Source organism: Onychomys torridus, chromosome 18, assembly GCF_903995425.1.
Source record: "Onychomys torridus chromosome 18, mOncTor1.1, whole genome shotgun sequence".
Taxonomy (NCBI): Eukaryota; Metazoa; Chordata; class Mammalia; order Rodentia; family Cricetidae; genus Onychomys; species Onychomys torridus.
The window spans coordinates 44,899,504-44,921,411 of record NC_050460.1 but is presented as its reverse complement, the minus strand read 5'-3'; the positions used below and the strand labels follow the sequence as shown (position 1 = coordinate 44,921,411).

General features: G+C 44.2%; 1 protein-coding gene across 8 annotated transcripts in view; it reads left to right on the top strand.

Annotated features, from left to right (window-relative positions):
- The first annotated feature begins 2,431 nt into the window (after nucleotides 1–2,431).
- The window catches only part of Ccar1 (cell division cycle and apoptosis regulator 1), a 49,506-nt gene continuing 30,029 nt past the window's right edge, over nucleotides 2,432–21,908 (top strand). For 2 of the 8 annotated variants that reach the window (XM_036167603.1, XM_036167594.1), the window contains exons 1-10: nucleotides 2,432–2,534; nucleotides 3,745–3,866; nucleotides 7,427–7,602; nucleotides 8,126–8,170; nucleotides 9,411–9,443; nucleotides 13,753–13,946; nucleotides 16,792–16,906; nucleotides 17,019–17,211; nucleotides 20,870–20,999; nucleotides 21,682–21,843. In XM_036167603.1, the coding sequence (XP_036023496.1) occupies nucleotides 3,794–3,866; nucleotides 7,427–7,602; nucleotides 8,126–8,170; nucleotides 9,411–9,443; nucleotides 13,753–13,946; nucleotides 16,792–16,906; nucleotides 17,019–17,211; nucleotides 20,870–20,999; nucleotides 21,682–21,843 (1,121 nt within the window). In that variant the 5' untranslated portion in view covers nucleotides 2,432–2,534; nucleotides 3,745–3,793. The other 6 variants (XM_036167597.1, XM_036167595.1, XM_036167598.1 and 3 more) reach the window with 6 other exon arrangements.

Below are 21,908 nucleotides of genomic sequence, written 5' to 3'. Positions count from 1 at the left end.
TAATCCCAGCACTCAGGAGGCAGAGGCAGGCAGATCTCTGTGAGTTGCAAGGCCAGCCTGTTATACAGAGCGATTTCTAGTTCCAGGACATCCAGGGCTACATGGAGAAACCCTGCCTGGAAAACAAACAAACAAACAAACAAAAAAGAATAAAGACAAGGTCTGAAGGAAACCATCAAGAAAGTGTAAGTGTGTCTTTTCCCCTAACCCCCTCAGATAAAAAAGTCTAGTACTCACTGATGCTGTGGATTTCCCTCTGAACTCTGTCCCCAGGCAGTGATAGAAAGGACATGATGCTCCTAGTTATGTTGGAAGAGAAAGTTTATTGTAGATATATGGGAAAGCAGAGTCAGAAGCTGGGATATCTGGGAAAGTCCACAGTGGACATGATCAGGATGAGCTGGACCATCTGGGAGCGGAGCCAGGTGCAGCAGCCAGAAGGCCAAAGATCCAAAAGGGGCGAGTAGCCGAAATGTCTGGATTATATAGGGAAGAGCTTCTAGGTTGGAGAGTTCAGGGTAGAGGGTGGGGTATTCCAGCCATACCCTGTAACAGGTAGTGACCTAGGGATGCTTGGAGAACCTGTCAGCCAGGCCCAGCTTTGATATGTTAATTAGATGTCTCAGCCAGTTTGTCCCTAGTTTGACACTTGACAGAGACAAGGTGTCATATGGTGTAGGCTGGCCTTGAACTCCTGTTCCCCCTACCTCCCAAGTGTTAAGATGACAGATCCTCTTCATCATGGTTGGCTCATCTGATTGTCCTTATGTGAAATGTCTAGCATAAGCTAATTCATATTCAGAAAGCTCAGTTGTCACCAGCAGGTGCAGGGCAGAGTTAGAGAGGGACTTAATAGCTGTGTGTTTTGTTTTGTTTTGTTTTGTTAGGAGGTGATGAGAACGTTTTTCAAATAGGGTGATGATGGCATGTTGTCAATATACACTTCCAGTCTTAGTGCTGAAGAGACAGCACTGTGGTTAAAAGCACGGGTCGGGTCTCTCTTGTAGAGGACCTGGGACAGATTCCAAGCACCCCTGCGGTGGCTCAAAACCACCATTAATGACAGTTACAGGGAATCCTTTGTCTTCTTCTGACCTCCAAGCACACACCTGATGCACATGAATACATGCAGGCAAAAGCCCTCTGGAAATGAAAAAAATTCTAATAAAAACATTTGCAAAAATTCCACCTGGCTCAGTGGTTTGTTCCTGTAAGTCATCGGCACTATGAGGCTGAGGCAGGAAGATTTCTTGAGCTCAGAAGTTCGAATCCTTTCAGGGCCACATGTGGAAAATATATACACATATATGTATAACAGGTCTTTCTTTGGACAGACAGCTCTCTAATAATTACACAGACTTTTTAAAAAATTTTTAACATGCATTGTTGTTTTGCTGGTATGAATGTCTGTGTGAGGGTGTCAGGAGTTACAGTTGTTAGCTGCCATGTGGGTGCCAGGAATTGAACCCAGGTCCTCTGGAAGACCAGTCAGTGCTCTTAATCACCACCATGCCACCTCTCCATCCTCCACATGTAGACTTTTTATTAATTATGAAAGTTTGGCCATTGGTTAGGCTTGTTTCCAACTGGCTCTTAAAACTTAAATCAACCCATTTATATTAATCTACATTCTGCCACATGGCCTGTTACCACTCCTCAGTACCATGTCCAACTTCCTTTGTCTGGCTGGCGAAAAGTTCATAGGTCTTTTGGAAGTCCTGCCTAGCTGGGCAGTGGTGGCACGAGTTCAATCCCAACACTCGGGAGGCAGAGGCAGGCGGATCTCTGTGAGTTCGAGGCCAGCCTGGTCTTCAGAGCGAGATCCAGGACAGGCTCCAAAACTACACAGAGACACCCTGTCTCCAACAAAACAAAACAAGTCCTGCCTATCCTCTCCTGCCCAGCTATTGACCGTTCAGCTCTTTATGAAACCAATCAGAGGGCGCCCTAATGAGGCAGGTAAGACAGACGCACGTCTTCAGAGTGTACAAAAAGATTATCCCGACACCTACGAATGGATCAGTATATATTCCCAACACTGACTTTTTTTTTTTTTTATGTTACTTGTGTCTCCATTTAAAAAAAAAAAAACCTCTTCCAAGCAAACGGCCCTAGCGCAGTCAAAAGGACAACCACAAGATGGCGGCCACCGCGGCCGGACCACGTGACCCCCGTCGCTTCCGCGGCCCCATGGCCGCCGCCCGCCGGGGTGGGGGGCCCCCAGGAACAGCCAGCTCATTGTTGAGCGGAGCCAAGGTAACCGGGCAGGGCGCGCGGGGGCTCCGCGTGCTCGTGACCGCGCACGCCGGGGGGTGGGGTCGCGGAGCGGGCGCGCGCCCGCCGGCCCGCCGAACGTCCCTCCGCAGGCGCCGGCCGGTTCCTCCCCGGAGGAGGAGGAAGAAGAGGAGGAGGAGGAGGAGGAGGGAGGAGGAGGAGGAGGACGTGCGGCGTGGAGGCAGAGGGAGAAGTTGGCGCATGCGCCCGAGCTTGACGGCTTTTGAAATGGCTTCGGTGTTAAACCGGCCCCGACTCAGGTGAAGGTCTGGTCAGTGCGTGCTGCGCCGTGGAGCGGTGGGGAGGGCCGAGTCAGGCTGTGTCCGGGCCGCGGCGGCGGGCCGGCGGCGGCGGAGGCGGGTAGGGACCGGCCTGATCGTGGGAGGCGCGGGCGGGCCCTGGCGGCCGCGGCGGGGCCGGCGAGCGGCGGCCGCCGTCCCTTTTGTGCGGGTCGGAGCAGGCCCCGCGCGGCCGGCCGGCGCGCCCTTCCCCCTCCCTCCTCCCCAGCGGGCGGCGGCTCCCGGGACCCTCCGGGGCGGCCCTGCGCCCCTCGGGCCTGGTCCGGCGGAGTCCCCAGCCCGGTCCCGGGCGCTGGGAGTGTTTTCGGGGTTCGGGGCGGCCTCAGACCGGCCTAAGGGCCTCGGGGACTGCGACGCCCGCGGGCTCCTGGGAGCGCCGTGGCCGTGGCCTGGGGCGCCGGGGTCCATCTTCCGCGGCCGGCACTCTAGGGAGGCTGGGACGGGAGGAAGAGGGACGGCCCGGCCCGGCCCGGCCCGTCGGGGATGCCGCCGGGGATGCCAGGCCCATTTTTCTCTTGGACTTTGCGGGGAAGGGGACTTGGCGGTGGGTCTTGTTTGAGCCGCGCGTTCTCTCTACCGCCTTTTCCCTCGCCGGAGTGCAGACTACGGCCGTGGTGACGTCCCCCAGCCCTTCAAGTAATGGTCGTTATTAAGATGGTATTCGTCAACGTCTTGGCCCTCCTGGGGGAGGGGGCGTCTGGACGCCGTTTCCGTTACTGATTTAACCACTGCCTGACCCCAGCAGTGCCCGGAACACTCAGGCTCCGCTGTGTGCCCGGCGCGTTGCCCATTTCGGTTGTTTACGTACAGAGCCTCACTGTCTAGTCCTAGCTGTAACTCCATGTAAACCAGGCTGGCCTGGGATTTACCGAGATACGCCTGCCTGCCTCTGCCTCCTGAGTGCTGGCTGAGATTAATGGCGTGCACCACCAAGGCCTTTTCTGAAAAAATGTCACTGTGTAGTTCCCTGAAAGACATATCTTTTAAATAGGGTATGCCTAGTGATCTTGTTGATAGTGTGTTTTGTTTGATTTTAAAGGTTCAGTTTGCACACCTATTTCCAGTTCTCCTTAGGAGCCTGTCTTTAATATATCAACCCTTTCTCTAAAATAGCCTTTTGTGACATTTGTAATTTTGGTTGAACTTTGAAACATGAATCCTTTCTTCATAGATATCTGCTATAGAAGAGAAACACGTGGAAGGTTTAACCTCCTTACATCATGGCTCAGTTTGGAGGACAGAAGAATCCACCATGGGCTACTCAGTTTACAGCCACTGCGGTATCACAACCAGGTCAGGCAACTGAACACTTCATACTGTGAATGTGAGTGAGTGAGTGAGTGGTGTGTGTGTGTGTGTGTGTGTGTGTGTGTATAGGGGCTGTTCAGTTGTGATTTAAGTTAATGCATGTGATTTAAGTTAAGCAAAATGTTTCAAAATGTTGTACCCTTTATGTTTTAAGATACTTTTGAAAATTAAAACATCAACAACAAGAAAATCTATTCAGCAGTTTAGCCTTTTTTTTTTTTTTTTTTTTGGTCTTTGTATCTCTAGTACTAGATTTTAAATTAAGGTTAGAGTACTGATTGTCATATTATCTTTATACTTGTGTTCTGGTTCTTTATCCTCTGCTGCACTTATGTATGTTTTGCATTTGATACAGGGTTTCCATTAGTAGGAATCCTTCAGGCATGGGCCACCACACCTGGCCTACAGTGTCCTTCCAGTTTTTTTGAGATGGGGTTTCTCTTTGTAGTTTGGCTGTGCTGGAACTTGCTCTGTAGACTAGGCTGGGCTTGAATTCACAAAGATCTGCCTACCTCTGAAACTAAAGGTGTGCACTACTATGCCAACAATTAAAATTGACTTAATTATGTGTTATAGAACATTAATTTGTTAGAATGACCCTCCCTCCCTCCTGCCCTCCTTCCTTTCCTTCCTTTTTTATAAAAATTAATTTATTTGTATTTTATGTACCCACATGTATGCTGTGTGAGGACATCAGATTCCCTGAAAGACAGTTGTGAGCCACCATGTGGGTGCTGGGATTAGAACTCAGGACCTCTGGAAGAGCAGCCAGTGCTCTTAAACCCCTGAGCCATCTCTCCGGCTCCTCCTTTCCTTCTTTATGGTGCTGGGGATTTAATCTATCTGAGGTTCAAATGGAATAAATTTTATTTAGCGCCTGGTGGTGGTGGTGGCGCGCACCTTTAGTCCCAGCACTCGGGAGGCAGAGCCAGGTGGATCCCTGTGAGTTCGAGGCCAGCCTGGACTACAGAGTGAGTTCCAGGAAAGGCCCAAAGCTACACAGAGAAACCCTGTCTCAAAAAAAACAAAACAAAACAAAAAAATTTTTTTTCATTTAGGATGTTTTCAGTTTTAAGACATGTTTTTGGCCAGGCGTGGTGGCACATGCCTCAAAAAAACAAAACAACGAAAAACAAACCTTCCAAAAGGCAAAAAGCCAAACTTACAACAACAGCAAATAAAACAAAACAAAAAATACATACATTTTAAATATATCTAAATGACATAATTTATAAAATATTTTGTATAACTTTTTCTTAAAAATTTGTTCTTTTATTTATTTTGCTGGGCATTGTGGTGTATACCTTTAATTCTAGCAGTCAGGAGGCAGAGGCAGGTGGATCTCTTTTAGTTTGAGATCCAAACTGTGAGTTCCATGACAACCAGGACTGCATAGAGACACTTTGTTCAACATCCCCCCAACCCCCTCAAATAATTGTATTTTTAAAATTACATTTGTGTGTGACTCTCTGGGGTGAGGGTTTTGTCGGGGAGACACTGCACATTTGGAAGTCCAGAGAAGTTGTGGAAGTTGTTTCTTTCCATCATGTACGATAGGTTGTCAGCCTTGGTGGCAAGCACATTTACCCAAAGAGCCTTCTCACTTATTTATCATTGTTTGGGTGTGTAATGTATACGAGTACAGGTGTGTGCGGTTAGAGGACAGCTTTTAGAAGTTGGTTCTTTTCTTCCATGATGGGTTCTGGGGGTTGGATCCAGGTTGTCAGACTGGCATGGCAAGTACATTTACCCACTGAGTCATGTTGCTACTTCAACTACGGTTTCCACTTGTTTGAATTTGATGCAGAAATACTGACTATAAGAACTTAATTGCAGCCGGGCAGTGGTGGCGCACGCCTTTAATTCTAGCACTCGGGAGGCAGAGCCAGGTGGATCTCTGTGAGTTCGAGGCCAACCTGGTCTACAGAGCGAGATCTAGGACATGCCAGGGTCCTTAGAATTCATGGCTTAGGCAGTATAGTACTTGCACAGCACCCACAAAGCCTTGGGTTTGATTTCTAGCACCTCATAAACAGGGTGTGCTGCTGCATTCCTGAATGAAGCACTTGTGAGGTAGAGGCAGGAGAATCAGAAGTTCAAGTTACCCCAACCACAGTGGTCTTGTCTTTTTTCCAGAGCTGAGGACCGAACCCAGGGCCTTGCCTCTGTTAGGCAAGCGCTCTACCACTGAGCTAAATCCCCAGCCGCAAAACTAATTTTTAAAATCTATGGTTTGTGTGTTTGTGTGTGTGTGTGTGTGTGTGTGTGTGTGTAGGTTAGCCTGGTACTCCTTTTGTAACCAAGGGTTGCCTTTAACTCCTGCCTCCATCCCCCAAGGGCTGGATGTTTATACTCCCACATCCTGCTTTTTTTCTTCTTAAGATTCTATTTGTGTGTCTGTGTCAGTGAATGCCACGTGTGCTTCCCTGGGAAGGCCAGAAGACGATGTCAGATCCCTTATTGCTGGAGTAGACAGAGCCACTGTGAGCCACCCAGTATGAGTGCTGCGAACCTAACACTGGTCTTCTTCCTGGAAGAACAGCAAATGTATGAGTATGGCCTGCATCTGTGTGTGTGTGCCACTTATATGCCTGGTATCTTCAGAAGTCAGAAGAGGGCATTATGAGCCACCCTCTGGGGGCCCCAAAGCAAACCTAGGTCCTCTATAAGATAAGCAAGTGTTCTTAACTACTGAGCCACCTCTTCGGCCCTTCCCCACCAGCTTTGTAAGGCATGAATATGGGGAGGTACCCGCAAGTCTCCCCCAGTGGAGGACCGTCGGGTACTTCCTCCTAGCAGCTAGCTGTCCTTGTCTCATCTGCTTGCACATGAAACAAGACATTCTCAAAACCAGCCAGCCACCAACCAAACCAGTGCATTGTCACTTCGCTCTAGCAATGCTGAAGATCAATCCAAGGCCTTTCTACTCAGCAAGCAAGGGATCTGTCATTGAGCTAGTTTCCTGCCCTAGAGTAAATTGTAGGTTGGCAAAACAAGATTAAAATAAATAAATAATAAGATCTTTTCTTTTTTTTTCTTTCTTTCTTTTTTTTAATTGCCTTGTTTTACTTTTGAGAGAAGGTGTGCTGTAGCCCAGTCTGTCCTGCATCATCCTATGTGGTTAAACTCTGGTCCTCCTGTCTCCACCTCCTATATGCAGGGATTATAGCCATGTATTACCATACCTGGTTGAAAATGCTATTTATTTATTTATTTACTTGTTTGTTTTTTGAGACTAGGTTTGTTTGTGTAACCCTAACTGTCCTGGAATTGATTATACAGACCAAGGTGGTTTCAGACTCTCAGCGATCTTCCTGCATCTGGGTACCCCCCACCCACCCACCTCTAGTCCTGGAATTAAAGGTGTATGTCAGCACATCTAGCTCTGAAAGAATACTTTGGATTTGAGTCTGGGTCTAGGTGAAGTTGGTTGTGTTACTGCAGGGTAGGTCAGTAGAGCCAGTTTTTCTTAGATCTGCCACGGGAGGTTCCTGCAAAGGGAACGAGTGGTCTGACCCTTCTCCTCTCTTCTGGTCTCACTGCAGCTGCGCTGGGTGTCCAACAGCCGTCGCTTCTGGGAGCGTCCCCCACCATTTACACCCAGCAGACTGCACTGGCGGCGGCGGCAGGCCTTACCACACAAACGCCAGCAAACTATCAGTTAACACAGACTGCAGCCTTGCAGCAGCAAGCTGCAGCTGCTGCAGCTGCATTACAGCAGGTGAGTTTTAATGAGGTGAGTGAGGTGATAAAAATGATAGTCCTTTGTTTTCTTTTTCTTTTGACACAGGCTGTCTGTATTGTTCATATTGGCCTTGAACTCATTGAGTCTCCTACTTAGCATCTCAAGTTTTTTTTGTTTCTTTGTTTTGTTTTTGGAGACAAGGTTTCTTTGTGTAATTTTGGTGCTTGTCCTAGATCTAGCTCTGTAGACCAGGCTGGCCTCAAACTCAACAGAGATCTGTCTGCCTCTGCCTCCCCAGTGCTGGGATTAAAGGCGTGCACTACCACTGCCCATTGGAATCTTAAATTCTTAATGTTTCTGAGTTGTTTAAATATATACCTTAACTATTTTATGAAAATTCTGGCTTCAATGGCTCTCAGAGTATAAGTAACCACCATTTTGTTAATTTTAGATGAAGTAGCACTGGTTCAGAAAATTTCAGTTTAGTTTTTATCTGTATGTACATTACTTTGAAAATGAATAAACTTAACCTTGTTTTTCCTTTAATAATCTTTTCCAGCAATATTCACAACCTCAGCAGGCCTTGTATAGTGTGCAACAACAGGTTAGTGTAAATTTTTTGTTAAAAACTGATTTAAAAACAGGGATTTCCGAGCCGGGCTGTGGTTGTAATCCCAGCACTCTGAAGGCAGAGGCAGGTGGATCTCTGAGTTCGAGGCCAGCCTGGGCTACAAAGCGAGTTCCAGGACAGCCTCCAAAGCTACAGAGAAACCCTGTCTCTGAAAAACCAAAAAACAAACAAAAAAAAACCCAGGGATTTCCCTGTTCCTCCACATTAAAGTGATACACTTTAAATTCCTTCTCACTATCCACCTTAAGTGTGACTTTTAATCCTTCGGTGGGATAGGGAACAGCTAAATCCACATGAAACCCAACATACCATTTTTCCCATCCCCCCCCCAGACAAATCAGCTTTTAAAAATTTGACTTACTGTAATTGTATTTTGAGACGGACTCACACTGTGTAGCCCAGGCCTAGGACTCTTAATGGAGACCAGGCTATCTTGGTATCACAGAGTTCTGCCTCCCAAGTGCTGGGATTAAAGATTGTGCACCATCACAGTAGGTCCCAACTTCTTTATTTTTATTAAATGTGGAGTTATTGAACGAGTTACTTAGAAATAGCAGATGTGTAATTTGAAAGAGTTGTCCGTAACTTTGTTAATTAGTTATGTGTTGTTTTTCACTCCCTCCCTCCCCCGCTCGGGGTTTCTCTGTGTAGCTTTGTGCCTTCCTGGAACTCACTGTAGCCCAGGCTGGCCTCGAACTCACAGAGATCTGCCTGCCTCTGCCTCCCAAGTGCTGGGATTAAAGGTGTGCACCACCACCTTGCTGAGTCCTCCAGAAGCTCTGGGTTCAATTCTCAGCACCCATATGATGGCTCATAACTATGTAACTCCAGTTCCAGAGTTAGATTCCCAGTACCCATGTCCAGTGGATCACAAACACCTGTAACTCCAACTCCTGGAGATCTGGTTTCCTCTCTTGGCCTCTGTCTCCACAAGGCATGCTCTTGGTACACAGTTATACATCTTAGGCAAAACACCCATACACAGAAGAGAAAATAATATATATGTTTTTAAAGATAAAAATTTTAGGGGTTGGGGATTTAGCTCAGTGGTAGAGCGTTTGCCTAGCAAGCACAAGGCCCTGGGTTCAGTCCTCAGCTCTGGCAAAAACAAAAACAAAAACAAGATAAAAAATTTTAAAAACAAGAATACCACTATAAATCATTTCTGAAAGAGCAATCTTGACTGATCATGTTTGTTTTTTCTTACTTTCAGTTACAGCAACCCCAGCAGACCATTTTAACACAGGTTAGTTTGGTGCTAATTTCTTTTGAGCATCTGAGTTAAGTTTTATTTCTGTTATAGATTTTCAATAGGAGTTTAAAGATACTTGTGGATTTATGTGATAACATTGTGATACTTTATTGTTAGATAAAGATGCAAAATGTACTAGTGTGTTTTGTGTTGAGAATAGTGTATTGTGTACTACATGCTTCCAACTATTTTAAAGGAAAGAGTAAAATATGTTTTATTTTTATGTACAGATGTAGATAAAACTCCAAGTAATAGCCAATAGGAGGTATCTTCTTTGGTAATAAACTGGGTATCTGAAGCTGCTTGGATAGCATAGAAGCTTTTTACCTTGTAATTCCTTGTGCAGTCTCTCCCCCCCTCCCACTCCCCCAGACCCCCCAGACAAGTTTCTCTGTAATTTTGGTGCCTGTCCTGGATCTCTCTACGTAGACCAGGCTGGCCTCGAACTCAAAGAGATCTGCCTGCCTCTGCCTCCCTAGTGCAGTTTTAAGTTGTGAATATGTCACTTTTTTGTTTTGTTTTGTTTTTTGTTTTTTGAAGACAGGGTTTCCCTGTGTAGCTTTGCACCTTTCCTGGAACTCACTTGGTAGCCCAGGCTGGCCTTGAACTCACAGAGATCTGCCTGGCTCTGCCTCCCGAGTGCTTGGATTAAAGGTGTGCACCACCACTGCTCAGCCTGTCACTTTGTTTTGTGTCTTGGAGGTAACTCTCTTGTATTCCAGGTTAGCTTCAACTGGCTATGTAGCCAAGGATGACCTTGAATTTCTTGTCTTCCTGCTTCCCAACTCCCAGTGCTAGGATTACAGGCATGTTCCACTATATTTATAAAGTGCTGGGATTTGTGTCAATGAAGTGGAGAACACATAGAAATACATTTCATGTCTTATTCAGGCCTCCCACGTTTATACATGTGTGTGTGCACACCAGCACATTCTCATATATATAATATATGATACACACACACACACACACACACACACACACACACACACACACACGCACGCACCCACTGTATTCCCTCCATCACACATGTTTGTCAAGCATTCTAGCAGCTAAGTTGCTTCCTCAGACATTTGAACAAATGTTGGACTAGAGAGATGGCTGAGCATGCAATTAAGAGCAACTCTTCCTGGGACTGGGACTGACATCTGGTTTCTAGTACCCATGTCTCACAGCTGCCTATACCTAACTACTTCCAATTACTCTGATGCCCTCTTTTGACCTCGTTGGGCAGCACCACATGCGCAATACAGATACATACTCATTCACATAAATAAAAAATAAAAATTTTAAAATGTAGGTGTATGCTTTCAATCCCAGCATTAGGGAGACAGGTAGGTGTCTGTGAGTTTAAGGTCACCGTAGTCCTCATAGTGAGTTTCAGGCTAGCCTGAGCTACAAAGTGAGATCCTGTTTAAAACAAACAAACAGGAAACCCCACCAATAACACTTCAATTTTTTTTTTAAAGATTTATTTATTTATTATGTATACAGCATGTATTCCTGCAGGCCAGAAGAGGGCACCAGATCTCACCACAGATGGTTGTGAGCCACCATGTGGGTGCTGGGAATTGAACTCAGGACCTCTGGAAGAGCAGTCAGTGCTCTTAACCTCTGAGCCATCTCTCCAGCTCCTCAATTTTCTTTCTTCCATAAAGAATTAAAATTGGTCCTAGCTTGGTGATACACACCTGTAGTCCTGACACCCAGACACGAGATCCCAGATTAGATGAGCAGTTTGGACTACATAGTAAGGTCCTATGTTTATAAATCAAACAAAAGCCAAATTAGCTCTGGGGTACTCTCTCAGTCTGTATGAGGCCTAGTTTGATTCTCAAGACACACTCACACACATATTTGAACATACACCACAGAACAAAAACTAAAATGGACAAATATCTAATTCATTTTCTTTAAAAAAAAGTTATTTACTTCTTAAATATGTGGTGTTGTGTGTTTGGATGCAAGTTGAGATCAGAGGATAATTTACATGTTCTGAGGCGTGAACTCAGGTCATCAAGCTTGGTAGCACATCTGTTGAGCCTTGTCTCTGACTCCTAGCTCGTATTTTCAATCCCTAACAGAACTCCCCAATTATGCCAGGAAGTTTTGGTGTATGCTTTTAATCTTAGTACTTGGAAGGCAGAGGCAGGTGGATCTCTGTGAGTTCAGGGCCACTCTGGTCTACAAAGTGAGTTCCAGGGCAGTTACACAGAGAAACTTTGTCTGAACCAAAACAAAACCTCTCCAGTTAACTGGGAAGCTATATAGAAGTTTCTCTCCTTAGAACAAGTATCTCCCAGACTATGCCTGAAAGCATTGACATGCTGGGAAGTTAAAGACATTTCCTGAGATGGTAACTTTGTTCAAATTAAAGAAATGCTGAATTTTTTAATATATTTAGGATTTTGCTGTAGCTGAAGTTTTTCTGTGTTCTACCTGGCCTGTGGTCAGGACTAATCTCTCTTACCCACCAGTCCTGCGGCTGATTGGACCCAAGTAAACACACAGAGACTTATATTACTTATAAACTGTATGGCTGTGGCAGGCTTCTTGCTATCTAGTTCTTCTATCTCTTGGTTTTTCGAGACAGGGTTTCTCTGTGTTGCTTTGCGCCTTTCCTGGATCTCGCTTGGTAGACCAGGCTGGCCTCGAACTCACAAAGATCTGCCTGCCTCTGCCTCCCAAATGCTGGGATTACGGGTGTGCGCCACCACCGCCCGGCTAGTTCTTAGAAATGGTTAATTTAATCTATAAATTAATCTATAAGTTGCCATGTGGCTTGTGGCTTACTGGTACTTTACATCTTGCTTCTCATGGTGGCGGCTGACAGCATCTCCTGACTCAACCTTCCATTTCCCAGAATTCTCCTCTCTCTTATCCTGCCTATACTATACTTCCTGTCTGGCTACTCACCAATCAGTGTTTTATTTATCAATCAGTCATAGCAACACATTCACAGCATACAGAAAGACATCCCCAACACTTTGCTAAGTCTTTAACAGAAGCATTGGTTGGTTGCTTAGTCTTTTGAGTTATGATATCATAGTAGTTCCCCCTGCTTAAGCCTATGGCAGTTGAGTGTAGGTTTTATTTATTTATTTTTACTCTTTGGGAGCCTACTGCCCAGTTTCCACATAAATCACATGGAGGCTTATTCTTTTTTTTTTTTTGTTTTTCGAGACAGGGTTTCTCTGTGTAGCTTTGCGCCTTTCCTGGAACTCGCTTTGGAGACCAGGCTGGCCTTGAACTCACAGAGATCCGCCTGGCTCTGCCTCCCGAGTGCTGGGATTAAAGGCATGCGCCACCACCGCCCAGCGGCTTATTCTTTCTTATAAATGTGTGGCTGGCCTTAGCTTGGCTTGTTTCTTGCCAGCTTTTTTTTTTTTTTTTTTCTTTTTTTTTCTTTGAACTGAGCATCGAACCCAGGGCCTTGTGCTTGCCTGGCAAGCACTCTACCACTGAGCTAAATCCCCAACCCTTTTGCCAGCTTTTCTTAAATTATCCCTTCTACCCTTTGCCTCTGAGCTTTTACCTTTCTCTATTTCTGTATATCTTTCTTTACTTTTTTCTTTGGAGCTGGCCCTTGATGTCCTCCTCTCCTCCTCCTTCTCTGCTCCTTGACATTTTCTTCCTCTCATTTATTCTCTCTGCCTGCTGGTGCTGCCTAGTTCTCTTTCTGCCCAGCTGTTGGCCATCCAGCTCTTTATTAGACCATCAGGTGTTCCAGGCAGGCAAAGTACCACAGCCTCACAGAGTTAAACAAATGTAACATAAAAGAATGCAACACATCTGTGCATCATTAAACAAATGTTCCACAGCATAAACAAGTGTAACACATCCTAAAATAGTATTCTACAACAGTTGAGCCTCATGCCTCAGCTTCCTATATGCTGGGATTATGACTATGATCCTCCATACACGGGGTTGATGATGTGTGTGTGTAAATGTGTGTGCACACACATAGACATGCATACATATACTGGTATGTGTTTGAGGTGAGCAGGTGACAACCTTGGGTGTCACCTGCTGTTTTATTTTGTTTGAGACAGGATCTCTCACTGCCTTGGAACTCACACTGCAGCTCGACTGTCTGGTCAGTGAGCTGGAGTAGCTTCCCGCTTCCAGCTCTTCAGATTATAAGCAATAAGCAACATGCCTAGTGGTTTTTTTCCTTTCTTTTCCAGTTTGTTTTGGGAATGGAGCTATTTCTTTACTAGTACAATTCATGAGTTTACAGTCATTTTTACTGTTTATTTTAGACAATTCCTTGTCTTAATGTGATGTTGCTTTTGTTCAATAGCCAGCTGTTGCATTGCCCACAAGCCTTAGCCTGTCTACTCCTCAACCTGCGGCACAGATTACTGTATCATATCCAACACCAAGGTCCAGTCAGCAGCAAACTCAACCTCAGAAGCAGCGTGTTTTCACAGGAGTGGTTACAAAGCTACACGATACATTTGGATTTGTGGATGAAGATGTGTTCTTTCAGCTTGGGTAAAAGCTTCATTACATATTGATAGATGATACATTTAGTAATACTTTCTCAATCGTGGAAATATTTTATTTTTTTATTTATTTTGGTTTTTTTGAAACAGGGTTTCTCTGTGCAGCTTTGGAGCCTGTCCTGGATCTCACTTTGTAGACCAGGCTGGCCTTGAACTCACAAAGATTTGCCTGGCTCTGCCTCCCGAGTGCTGGGATTAAAGACATGCACCATCTTATGCCTTTTAAAATAAATTTACATTTATTGATGTATGTCTGGGAGTGGGGGGGTTCCACACTTGTGGAGGTGAGAGGTGGGAGTTGGTTTTCTCCTGTCATGTAGGTTCCAGGGATCAGGTTCCGTCCTCAAGCTTGGGAATAAGTGCTGCTCATTGATCCCTTTTAAACTCTTTATAAAAGTTCTGTCAGTTAGGTGGCAGTTCTAGTAACATTCATGTCCAGGCTCAGAATAAAATTCGAGGTGGAGGCAGGTGTGCTAGCACTTGAATGGCAGAGGCAGTGAATCTCTGTGACTTCCAGGCCAGTCTGTTCTACATAGTGAGTTCCACAACAGCAGGCACTTTGTAGAAAGACCTTTGCCTCTAAACAAACAAACAAAATAAGATGGGGGTTGAAATAGCCTTTTAAAATCTAATATTATTCCATTTTTTACCTATTTAATACTGACTAAAATTATTTTCTCAATTGTTGGAAGAGTAGTCAATGATCTTAACCTCTGAGCCATCTCTCCAGCCCTTGTTCTTTTTTTTATATATAATTTGCTTAAATTTATTTTATGTATGTTGGTGTAAAGGTGACAGTTAACCTAAAACTGGAGTTACAGACAGTTGTGAGCTGCCATGTGGGTGCTGGTAATTGAACCCGTGTCCTCTGGAAGATGGCCCTTAACTACTGAGCCATCTCTCCAGCCCCGGCTTTGTTATTTGTTGTTCTCCATCATATCTTTATTTTACTACAAGGTATATCACTTAACTTGGAATTTACCATCTCTGCTAGACTGGCTGGCCTTCAGGCCCCTGGGATCTATCTGTCACTGCCCTCCCAGTTCTGTGGTTATGGGTGTGTGGCACCATGCCTAGCTTCCATGTGGATTCTTGGGATCCAGACTTGAGTCTTCATCCATGTTCAGCAAGCTCTTGACCCAATGAGTCATCTCCTCTACCCCTAAAAATTAGGGTGGTGGTTGTTTTAAGATAGGATCTCATCGTGTAGCCCTAGCTGGCTCGGAATTCACTGTATAATTGGGCTCACAGTGAACTCAGAGATCCATCTACCTCTTCCTCCAGAGGCTTGAGATTAAAGGTGTTTTCCACCACGGCTGGCCAAAGAACATTAAGCTTTTTGTTTTTTGTGGTTGTTTTGTTTGATTGGTTTTTTGATACAGGGTTTTACTGTGTAGACTTGGCCGACCTAGAACTTGCTATTTAGACCAGGCTGGCCTTGAACTCTTAGATATCTACCTTCCTCTGCCTTCTGAGTGCTAGGATTAAAGGTGTGCACCACCCCGTCCATCAAACATTTATTTTCCATTGAAACCCCCCACCCCAATTAATTGTATCATGTTTTTAATGTTCTTTGTTTTGTTTTGAAGACAGTTCCTCTGTGTAGCTTTGGAACCTGTCCTGTCCTGGATCTTGCTCTGTAGATCAGGCTAGTTTCATACTCACAGAGATTTGCCTGCCTTTGCTTCTTGAGTGCTGGGATTAAAGACGTGCCTCTATTCCTAGCTCTGATTTACTGTTTTGAAGCAGGGTTTATCACTGAACCTGGAGCTAGGCTAGTAGTCAGCAAATTCCTGTGATCCTTGGTTTCCATTCTTGACAACACTGTGGTTACAGGTGTATGGAACCACAGCTGACTTCTCATGTGGGTTCTACTGTTTGAACTTAGGTCCTTTGCTTGCCCAACAAGGGTTGTTGCCCACTTAGCTGAGGTGATTTTAATGAACTTCCTTAGAAGTGCTATGTTAGGGAGACTAATTATTGCTCAATATTTTTGTGTTGTTGCACCTCCTTTTTTTCCATCTTCTCTAAAATCTTCCGCTTAGGCTATTATAGTGACAGATTTGTGCATAGAGGAGCATTGAGAAAATAGAAGGGCAAATTGTTCCTGTACTAGAAACCTCCTTGTATCCATATAGTGAAAGGTGAGATGTAAGCAGTTTAAAGATGAGTCTAGGATTGGAGAGATGGCTCTGCGCTAGGAGCATACTTTGATCCTGCAAAAGAGGCATCCATGTCAGAGCCTTACAGCTGCCTGTAACTCCAGCTCCAGGGGGGATTTGATACCTCTAACTTCTCGGTACCAATTCATCTAAGCACAACCACAACAAACCAATAACAGTTAATTAAAAATAAAAAGAAATCTTTAAGGGCTGAGTAGTTTAAAGCAGTTGTTATTTTTACAGAAGCCCCATGTCTGGTTCCCATCACCTGCACTGTGGTTCCCAGCCACCTGTAATTCTAGTTCTGCGATCATACACCCTCTTCTGAGCTCTGTGGGCACTGCCATGCACATGTGCAGGCAAAACATTCATACAATTACATATATTTTAAAACATCTTTAAAAGATAAACAAACATGAATGTACTATCCAGCCTTCCATTTTAAAATCACTATAGCCTCGAAAAGCAGAATCTGATCTCTGCAAAGCCAGCCTGATATACATAGTGAGTTCTAGGTATGCCAAGGCTCCCTAAAAGAGACCCTGTCTCCTAAAGAAAAGAAAAGAAGGAAACAAACAAACAGAAAGTATATAATTCTCTTTAGTGTGGTAAGATCTATTCAATGTTATATAAATCATTTTTGTGTTTATATTCACCTTTTTCTTCCCCCAGTGCTGTTAAAGGGAAAACCCCTCAAGTTGGTGATAGAGTATTGGTCGAAGCAACTTATAATCCTAATATGCCTTTTAAATGGAATGCACAAAGAATTCAGACACTACCAAATCAGGTACATAGTTACTGACTTCGGTACTAGAGAAACTGATACCTGACTTTGCTGGCTTACAATGTAATTTCTTTTTAAAGAAATTTTGTATTTATCTATTTTCTTTTGTTTTTAGAATCAGTCCCAAACCCAACCTTTACTGAAGACTCCTACTGCTGTTATTCAGCCGATTGTGCCACAGACAACATTTGGTGTTCAGGCACAGCCCCAACCCCAGTCGTTACTGCAGGCCCAGATTTCAGCTGCTTCTATTACTCCACTCCTGCAGACGCAGCCACAGCCCTTATTACAGCAGCCACAGCAGAAAGGTATGAAATGTAATGTATCACTGCTTTTGTTTCTAATCAATGTGAGGTGTTTAAATAGTGAGAACATACTGCTAATACAAAGATATCATGCATCAGGTGGTGGAGGCGCCCTCCTTTAAATCCCAGCACTCGGGAGGCAGAGGCAGGCGGATCTTTGTGAGTTCAAGGCCAGCCTGGCCTACCAAGTGAGTTCCAAGAAAGATGCAAAGCTACACAGAGAAACCCTGTCTTGAAAAACAAACAAACAAAAAAAACCCAAAACAAAAAACAAAGATATCATGGACTTTGAGGAGACATGAAAGGAAGGTTAAGTATCATGAATAGGACATTTTCTGCTTTAAATGGTTTTTAGGACAGGGTTTCTCTGTGTAGCCCTGGCAGCCCTGGAACTCACTTTTTAGACCAGGCTGGCCTCGAACTCATTGAGATCTGCCTGCCTCTGCCTCCTGAGTGCTGGGGTTAAAGGAGTGTGCCACCACTGCCTGGCATACAGGGACAATTTATGTCTTTGCCACTGATTTGTAGGTTCATTAACAAAGCAGCATGTATGAGTATAAACATGTGTCCAACAGTGCCCATGTGGAGGTCAGAGGACAACTTTGCAGAAGAGTTTACTCATGCTTGTGACAAGAGGTCTACCCACTGCTGAGGCATCTCACTACCCTATGATACCTTATGTTTTTGATTGTTTACATTTTGTTTTTTTGAGAAAGGGTCTTATATAGCCCAGGCTTGCATAAATTCAATGTATCCAAGCATTATTTTAAACCCCAGATCTTTCTGCCTCTAATTAACAAGTTCTGAGATAATTTATTTATTTTGGTTTTCATCATTACATCTATGGATTCTTTTGGAATGTTCTTTTTTAATTCCTTGTGATTTTTTTACCTTGTCATAGAAACTGAAAGGGAAGTTCAGATTCTTATGGCTGATGCTTTGTACTTCGTGCTGCCTCGTTTTAGATGCTTTCAGTTATGCCAGTGGTACTGGTCCTGGGTTTCATTCCTTGCAAGCGTCAGTAGCCGGAGATTTCTCTGGTTTAAAGGAATCCTTCTTTCTCCCCCTGTACATGAATAATCTCCCAATTGGTATTAGTGTTCTCTGGCTATCTAATTCCATAGTATTCATTGATTTAGTGTATATACATCAGGTGTTGGGAAACCTTAGCCCTTGATTTTTAACTCGTATTTTGAGTAATTCTCATCCTGAACAGATTTTAAAGGAAAAATGCACTCCCCTCCCCACCGTAACACGAATTCCTAGATGTTCTTAGTGAGAATCCCAGAGCCAGATATTGGGCAGATACTGAGGTAAATGCTGAGAGATCAGAGAGACAAAGGAACAAGCCACAACTTACGTCCAGGACTCCTCAGCCTGAAAAAACCTCTAGCTGAAAGGAACACTTCTGCCAAAAAGTCTTTAGTTCCTGTCTCCTGCTTATCTACCTTTCTCTACCCAGCCATCACTTCCTGGGATTAAAGACATGTGTGCTTCCTAGTACTGGGATTAAAAGTGTGTGTCACCACTGCCTGGCTCTGCTTCTCTCCTAGACTCAGTCAATCTCATATAGTCCAGGATGGCTTTGAACCCACAGAGATCCAGACGGATCTCTGCCTCCCAGTTGTGTATGTACCACCACTGTCTGGCATCTCTGTTTAACCTATGGCTTATTCTGTTCTCTGATCTTCAGGCAGATTTTATTAGGCTACACAATATATCACTCCCTACCCCCCCCCCCTTTTTTTTTTTTTTTTTGGTGTTTTGAGGCAGTTTTCTCTGTATAGCCCTGGCTGTCCTGGAACTCACTCTATAGACCAGACTGGCCTCAAACTCATAGAGATCCATCTGCCTCTGTCTCCTAAGTGCTGGTATGAAAGGTGTCATATGCTGCCACAACCTGGCTGGAAAAATGTCTTTTTAGTTTTTTGTTTGTTTCCTTTTGTTTTAAAATATATTCTAAAGTCTATGTAGAATTATGGAATGTTGAAAAGATGAGAATTTAATTCTAATTCTAGAACACCTTCTGACACCAAGGGCACAATCCACAAATGTAGTACACATATGTACATACAGGCAAAGAAGTACAATGCTTTCTATAGGAAAGGACCTGGGTTTGGTCCTCAGCACCATATAAAACAAAACAAAACAAACAAACAAACAAAAAAAAACTAGTTGTAATGACATAAGACCAGCCAGCCAAGAAAAAAAAAAAATCTGTTCTTTTGGTCTGCATCCCTTTTCCTCTGATTGATGAGTCAATATTGATGGTTCTAGATTTGAGAAGCCAAAGGCAGTTTCTGTTTGCAACAGAATTTCATTAGAATTCTCCTGGTTGTTTTCTTTTCTTTCTTTTATAATTTTTTTTTGATACAGGGTCTCACCATGTAGCCCCGGCTGTCCTGTAATTTGTTACATAGACCAGGGGTTTGAACTCACTAAGATCTACCTGCTTCTGTCTCTCACATGTGCTAGAATTGAAGGTGTGAACCCATCACACGTGGCAAATAAGAACTTTTATACACAGTATACATTCTTGGTTTTTTGTTTTTGTGGGGTTTTTTTTGTTTGTTTGTTTTTTTGGTCTGGACAAGGTTTCTCTGTGTAGCCCTGGATGTCCTGAAACTCCCTATGTAGAGCAGGCTGGTCTTGAACTCCCAGAAATCTGCCTGCCTCTGCCTCCTAAGTGCTGAGATATTAAAGGAGTGCACCACTACAGCCCAGCTACATTCTACATAGATTTACCCCTATTCTGCTTCACTCTACATTTTTACATAGATTTACCCCTATTCTGCTTCCTTTCTATTTTCAAAGAAGTTGATTTTTATTGTCCTATGTGGGAAAATAGATAACTAAGTTTTTTCTTTTTTCAATTTCTTTCTTTCTTTCTTTCTTTCTTTCTTTCTTTCTTTCTTTTCTTTCTTTTCTTTCTTTTCTTTTTTTTCTTTCTTTTCTTTCTTTCTTTCTTTTTTTTGAATGCCGAATACTGTTTATTGAAGGAGGGAAGAGATCTTAAAGACAGGCTTACAGCACAATGGGAGAACCCTGGAGGGCAGAAGTTCACTTAGGATGTTTTACAATCTTGCATCTAAGCTATTAACACCCAGTTTGCAGGATACACAGACAAGGAGCTTCCCTTAAACATTCAGGAGGGTGGAATATGGCAGGGAATTAGCATAGGGAGGACATCAAGGTCAAGGTCAGCAAGCAAGGCAACAGTCACCCAAAACGGGGGCCAGGACTCTTCAGGTCCCCCCTTTTACTAAAAAATGAGCTTCTGACTTAGGTTGCATGGGACGTCAGCCGGTCACCTTATCTGTCATGGAAATACCTGTCCAGGCCACACAGGTGCTCTGTCTTAGGTTGGTGAGCGCCCCCCAGTCATTACACGTCTCTGAATACTCATTATCATACAGGCTCAATCGTGTGTGAACTGCAGAGATAACTAAGTTATTTTAAAAAGAAAATTTTTATGTTTTGGCACCAGGGAGAAACCACCAAACAATACCTCTTCCTTTAGAAATAACTATGTATTTTGTTGACTTGGGAAACAGACCACTTTGGTGAACCCACTTACTTGGTTATCTATCTTACTCAGCCTTGTGTATGTTCTGAGCTTTGTTTAAGGAACTGTTCTGTTTTTCTTCTCTGTCCTTTGAAGCTGGCTTATTGCAGCCTCCTGTCCGCATAGTGTCACAGCCTCAGCCGGCCCGGAGACTAGATCCACCGTCCAGGTTTTCAGGAAGGAGTGACCGCGGGGATCAAGTACCTAATAGGAAAGATGACCGAAGGTATGTTTGAAAGTAACATTGTGGGCTGGAGAAATGGCTTCAAGGTAAGAGCACTGCTCTGCCATGGACCCAGGGCTGGTTCCCAGCCTCCATGTGGTGGCAGTTCTCGGGCTTCTGATTTTCTCCTCTGCCTTTCTCAGGCATGCATGTGGTGCACACACACACTATTAGACAACATACTCGTAGACATAAACAAAGTAGAAGTTCCTCTAAGATCAAGGCCTGAATCCATCCTGGACTACATATTGAGTACCAAGCCAGTGTGGTTTATATAACAAGACTCTGTCAAAATTAACAAATAAATAAGTAAAACAAAGAAAAAAGTTAGAAGAACCATTTATTTGTGTTTAACTAGACAGCCTTGGGTGGCCTGGCACTTCTAGATTCACTTGCTCTGCTTCTGAGTGCTAGGATTCAAGGTGTACACCACCATGCCTGGCAAGAGCTACTCACAATGCCAATAAAGATGAGTGATTTTACTTTTACTACGTTTATTTAATTTGTGTCTGTTGCCATGCCATGGTCTGTATGTGAAAGGTCAGAGGAAACTTGGAGGAGTGTGCCCTCATCTACTGTGTGGGTTCTGGGAATGAAACTCAGGTCCTCAGGCCTGACAGCAGAGCCTGCGCCTGCTGAGCCATCCCATGGGCCCCAGAGTGATTTTAGACATCCTTGCTTTAAGTCGTGAAAGGGACAGAGAAAGACGCAGATCCAGAGAAAGATCACCTCAGAGGAAACGTTCCCGGGAGAGGTCGCCCCGGAGAGAAAGAGAGCGGTCCCCTCGGAGAGTCCGGCGTGTGGTCCCCCGCTACACAGTGCAGTTTTCAAAGTTCTCTTTAGATTGGTGAGTTTTACCGTCTTCTGTGCATTCGTTTGTTTGTTTGAGGTCATTATTAGTGTCGTTTTGTG